General features: G+C 47.4%; 1 protein-coding gene across 1 annotated transcript in view; it reads right to left on the minus strand.

Moving 5' to 3' along the window:
- LOC103590078 (zinc finger protein 544-like) overlaps positions 1–5,716 on the minus strand; it is a 22,064-nt gene that overhangs the window by 4,781 nt on the left and 11,567 nt on the right. The window contains exons 3-6 of the mRNA XM_008572205.1: positions 4,116–4,527; positions 2,408–2,499; positions 480–606; positions 117–234 (exon numbers count right to left, since the gene is read on the minus strand). Coding sequence (XP_008570427.1) covers positions 117–234; positions 480–606; positions 2,408–2,499; positions 4,116–4,158 — 380 coding nt within the window. The 5' untranslated portion in view covers positions 4,159–4,527. The remainder of the gene's footprint in view (positions 1–116; positions 235–479; positions 607–2,407; positions 2,500–4,115; positions 4,528–5,716) is intronic.

Here is a 5,716-nt window from a genome sequence, read left to right on the forward strand (position 1 = left end):
CCAAAAAAAAAAAAAAAAAAAAAAAAAAAGGCTCCCTCCTTGGACCTCAGGTCCATCTGAAGAGTTCTCTTCCTGAGTTTCTTAACTGCTAAGCCATGCACCACAAAGTCTCTCACCTTGGGGAGGTGCCTGCTCTGGCCTCCATAGGTCTTCTCCTTGCTCCAGCTGAGAGATCACATCTGGTTTGGAAAGCAGAAGGCCTGGTCACAGGGGAAAGACATAGGACTTGGCACTCTGCTTGGAGATGAAAAACCATGTCCTTAGGACCAGACCCCAGGCCCATCCCAAGGAAACTTCCTGCTCCCTGGACAAGTCACAAACATTCCCCAGGGGCAGAATAACTGGCAATACCCAGGACCTGCATCCCAAAGGGACCTGCTTCCAGAATGTTCTTGCCCACCCTGGAACACCCTTCAGAAGTGCCACAGCTCTGAGTCATGGAGACAGAAACCTCTTGCCATGGGCAGAGCCCACCTTACCCAGGGAGACCAGATGCCTACAGGTCTCCAGTGTCACATCACGGTACAGTGTTCTCTGGGCTGGATCCAGTTGCCTCCACTCCTCCTGTGTGAAGGTCACAGCCACATCCTCGAAGCTAAGAGGTGCCTGAAACATCACATGCCACTGCTCATGAGACACAGAACCCAGGACACATGTACAGGCTCCTGCTATGGTCTCAATGTTGGTGTCCCCCCAGAATTCACAAGTTGGAGTCTACTACCCAATGTGATAGTATTAAGATGTGGGGCATTTACAAGGTGATTAGGTCATAAAGGTTTCACCCTCATGAATATGATTAATGCCCTTAAAAAAGAGGTTTGAGGGAGCCTGCTCATCCCACCTGCCATGTGAGGACACATAAAAGGTGCCATCTGAGGAAGCAGGCCTTCACCAGACACCAAATCTGCTGGCAACTGGCTCTTGGAATTCCCAACCTCCAGAACTGTGAGCAATAATTTCTGTTTATAAATTACCAGTGTAAGTAAGGCATTTAATTACAGCAGCCCAAATGGCAGGTCCACGTACATGGTATGCGCTTCTACTTCTCTCTGAGCATCTCACCTATTTGCCAGTCACACCACTGATCCTGAGTTCCGGACTGGAAATGATGGGAACTGCACTAGGAGATCCCCACCCCCAGCTTCTTGATAAAATCACAGATTCAAAACCAGGCAAAGAAAACACTCAGCAAACTACAGCCTGTAGGACAAATCTGGAGTGTGGTGTATTTTCAGAAGGCTAATGCTATAGACTAAATTGTGTCCCCCAAAATTTATATGTTAAAGCCCTAATTTCTAATGTGACAATATTTGGAGATAGGACATTTAAGGAGGAGTAAGGTTAAATGAGGTCATAAGGCTAAGTCCCTAATCCAATGGGACTGGTGTCCTGTAAGAAAAGACACAAAAGAGGGTTCAAACTCCCTCTCCAAACTCCATGTAAGGACACAGCAACATAAGGACAGACTTCTGCAGGCCAGGAAGAGGGCCCTCGCCAGACATTGATCATGCCAGCACCCTGATCACTGACCATGCCAGCACCCTCCAGCCTCCAGAACTGTGAGACAAAAAGTTTCTGTTATTTAAGCTAGTCTGTGCCATTTTGTTACAGCAGCCTGAGCTAACTAATTTAGCTAAGAATGGATTTTACATTTTTAAAGGGAGGGAGTGGAGGAGGACTCGGGGAAAAGGGGAGGAGACAGAGACCATATATGGCCCGCATAGCCTAAAATAGTTACCATTTGGCCCTTTACAGAAAATGCCTGCCAACCATCCTCTCAAGCAAGGGGCTATAGGCCCTGGGGGCCAGGCCTGAGATGGTGTCCTATCTTTACACTTTACTGGCTGGACACTTGGACATGTCCTTGAACTTCTCCAGCATGTGCTGCCGTGATGTGGCTATGAAGATAGCCTCCAGCATGGGGGCATCTCACAGGATCCAAGGAGCACTGGACCCCTGGCACCCAGGCAATGTGTGTTGCATTGGTACGCTGAATGAGGTCAGAGACCTGTGCTTCACACCAAGGGTTACACTGTGAACAGCAGACCCTTTAGGCGACACTGGTACTTTAAGGAGACACCCTCCTGAGTGCTCTCAGTGAGGATCTAGGGGTCAGTGTGGCTGCCCAAGGATATGAGGCTTAGTCCTGCCCGCACTCAAGTGCCCAATGAGCAAGCACCACAAGTAAAATGTCTGAAGCAGAGACCTGGCCCAGCAGACCAGGTGTGGATGCCTCATGCTGGGTCTGCTCAGAGGTGCTTTATCTGCAGAGCCTGGAGGTTTCACCAGGAAGCATAAGCCTGCATTATGGAGCTCTCATGTGCCAGCCTGAGGAGGCAGGTGCTATTCTTGGACCCATTTACAGCTGAGGAGACTGAGGCACCGAGAGCAAAGGTCCCCCACTCACCTGGGATGGGATGGGCTGAGAATATGCTTCCATTTCCTCCTCATACCTGAAGAGACTGTTGTGAAGAGGGCAGAGGTCCTCAGAAGGCAGGGCTGCAGTGGAGGAACAATTAGGGATTCAGTCCCACCTCAGTTTCCCCACTCCCTGAGCACCACCCCCAACCCCAGATAAAGCAGAGTGGCTGGCAACATTGCAGGAACATTCTCTCGGGGTCTGAGGAGAAGGGAAGCCAGCTCCTGAGTGTCCACCTGCTGAGCTTCCTCCCTGTCTAAGCTCTGAGGTCAGCAGAGGTGGCTTGGAGGGCATTCCAGTTGTAGGAGTGGGCCTCACACTGGACATGAATCTGGACTTCCCCAGGCTCCAGGTGAATGCCTGGGCACGTGCTAGTGTCCTAACTGTGAGTCCACAGATACACAGCCAACCCTCAACAGTCAAGTACAAGGAGAGGCCAATTTATCCTGTCATTTCAAGACACCAAGTAAGGGGAGGTGGAGGAAGGGTGTCAAAGCAATTGTACAATTTAAAATATCACAGTGAAACATAAACACAGAAACAACAACAGGAGAGTTCAGACAAGGAAGATCTGAAAAATCCCCAGGAGGACAGCAGAGGGCACGCCCTCCCTTGGGCAAAGCTGGGGGTGCGAGGATGCTGTCCCACTGCCAGGGCATGCCTATCATTTCCTGCTTTACTGAACTTGGTCATAGAACATACTATGTATATTCTGCTTATTAACAACTTGGCTGCAACCACATCACTGTCCCACTGAAAGAGTCTGAAAAAATCCTCTGGAATCTTGCACCAAACCCTTCCCCATATTTGCCTCCCATCACTGCACTTGTACCAAGCACACCCACACCTACACCCGTGTGCACACATGTACACCATCTCTTCAGTCACTGGTCATTCAGGATGACTGAACATTCCAGAAACATACCCTGCATCTATGCCTTTGCTTATGCTGAAGAACAGTTGCTCTGATGGTGTCTTTAATTTGCATAGTTGCTACGGTTTGAATGTCCCTCCAAAGCGCATAGAAGCTTGAACCCATTGTAACTGTTAAATGGGTAGGAAATCAGACTATTGTATTAGTGGGGCCTTTGGGAGGTGATTGGATTGTGAGGACTCTGTCCTCGTGAATGGATTAATGGTTTTATGGGTTATTAGGGTGCAGACTGGGGGGATTTACAAGGAGAGGAAGAAAGGAGGTGGAAATGTGCTCTTCTCATTCCTTGCCATGTAATGTTCTATACCATCTAAGACTCTGTAGAGTTCCCACCAGGAAGAAGGCCCTCACCAGATGTATCCCTTGGACCTTGGACTTCCCAGTCTTCAAAACTGTAAGAAATAAACCTCTTTTCTTTATACATTACCCAGTTTCAGGTATTCTATTTTCAGCAACAGAAAATGGACTAACACAATAGTGCTTTCTGGTTCACAAAGAGCCTTGAACTCTGACCCCCTGGAAAAGTGAAACAATCCCCACATAGGCTAGAGGAGCAGATAAAGAGAACCCCCTGCAGAAACCAAACACCCTTACTTATCAGTTCTTGCAGGCAGATACTCACCATTCTACCAGGTTTGAACAATAGCATTTTTCTCATCCCATATTCTCGAGAAAACCAATTTGCAGTGGAAAATCAAATATTGAGCCACGTACTGTGAAAATCTCACTTTCTCCACGCCTTATTTTTCAGGCAGTTCTCACCTTTCTCTTCAAATGCTTGGGAAACTTCTTCCACCAGTGTCATCTCTTTGTTGCAGTTGTCCAGGTGCTGGGGCTTTGTTTAGGGCCTGAGCTCTCCAGAGAGGGTGTTGGGGAACCACTCCTGGACAGGAATGCAGTGCCTGGGGCTGAGCCAGGGCCTCAAAAGGGCCTGAAAACTTGCAGCTGCTGGAACCATGTCCTCCTCAATGACTCTCTCATTTCCCAGGCAATCTCTTCTGAGAATTCTATTGCTCCCAAACACTTATGGAGTCTGAGAACTACTTTCTTAAGGTTAATCTTGCAGGGACACTCTCTCTCTGGGCACAACCTTCATGGCGGGTCCCAATCTCTCTTCTGAGTGGACACTTGATATTCTTCAGGCAAACCAAGCACTCAAGTCCTCCAAAAATAACTAGAAAAAGAAGACAGAGGGGGTTGAGCAGTAAATTCAATGCTCAAACATAAGACAATGCCTTCAAAAAATAGGGATTATATTTGACCTCGGTGTCAGGGCCAGCCTGGATAGGGCATCAACAAACACACAAGAAAATGAATGCGGAATGATTAGAGTTACTATCAAATAACAAGTTTGGGGTGGGCGAGACCATTCATACCTCACGAAAAAACATTTAAAGCACAACATGAGCCCATGACAAAATGTTTAACTTGCAAGCCATTTAGAGTTGGTGTTGAGTACACATTTACCTGACTCTCAACATTAACCTTACTCAAAAGAGCAAAATGACCATCACACACCTAACAGAGTGAGTGTGCAGTAAAGGGCTGACCCAGTGTCTTTTTGATGTACCGTACCTGTGAGTATAACAGCTTTTCTGAGTTCTGAGAGTCCTTCTAGTCAATCATCAAACCTAAGGGTGGTCTTGGGGACTTCCCCACAGTGTCAGGTTCAAATAAAAGACAAAGCCACAAAAATAAACATGCCTTTAGGAATTTAGAGCATTTCTTTATTGCAGTGGTTCTCCACTGTGGGCAGTTTTGCCCTCAGGGGACATTTGACAATGTTTGAATACATTTTGTTTCTCACAACTCAGAGGAGGGGAGGTATAGAAGGGGAATGCTAGTGGCTACCATATAAGGGGCAGAGGCCAGGCAGAGGCCAGGGATGGTGCTAAACACCTTACAGTGCATAGGACAGCTCCTACCACAGAGAATGATCCAGCCCCAAATATTGTTAGTGTTGAGGTTGAGAAACTGCTTTACAAGAAGATGGGAACTTGAGGGCAAGGCTATGTCATAGGGGCACCAAAACTTTTCAGGTCTGGGCCAACTGCACAGATTAGCAGGTGTGAAGAAAATCCATGGCTAGAGGTTGGCCAGCCCTCTTTATTTTCATCAATTTCTCTTCCTGAATAAAATGGAGAACTCAGAGGCTAGTCAGAAGTGGCAGTAAACTCTCAGAAGACTCTTACCTCCCATGCATCAGAAGAAACCCATGCAAAGGGCTGTTCCTCACCATGGTTCTACCAAACCTGTGTCCATATGCCCTTCCATGCTTTTTCCTCTGCCTGTCTCAGCTGATCTCAATCCCTCCCTCTGCACACTGATCAGGGTTTTCCATTTAAAAAAAAAATTTTTTTTTT

This window comes from Galeopterus variegatus, unplaced genomic scaffold (assembly GCF_000696425.1).
Source record: "Galeopterus variegatus unplaced genomic scaffold, G_variegatus-3.0.2 Scaffold764, whole genome shotgun sequence".
Classification (NCBI taxonomy): Eukaryota; Metazoa; Chordata; class Mammalia; order Dermoptera; family Cynocephalidae; genus Galeopterus; species Galeopterus variegatus.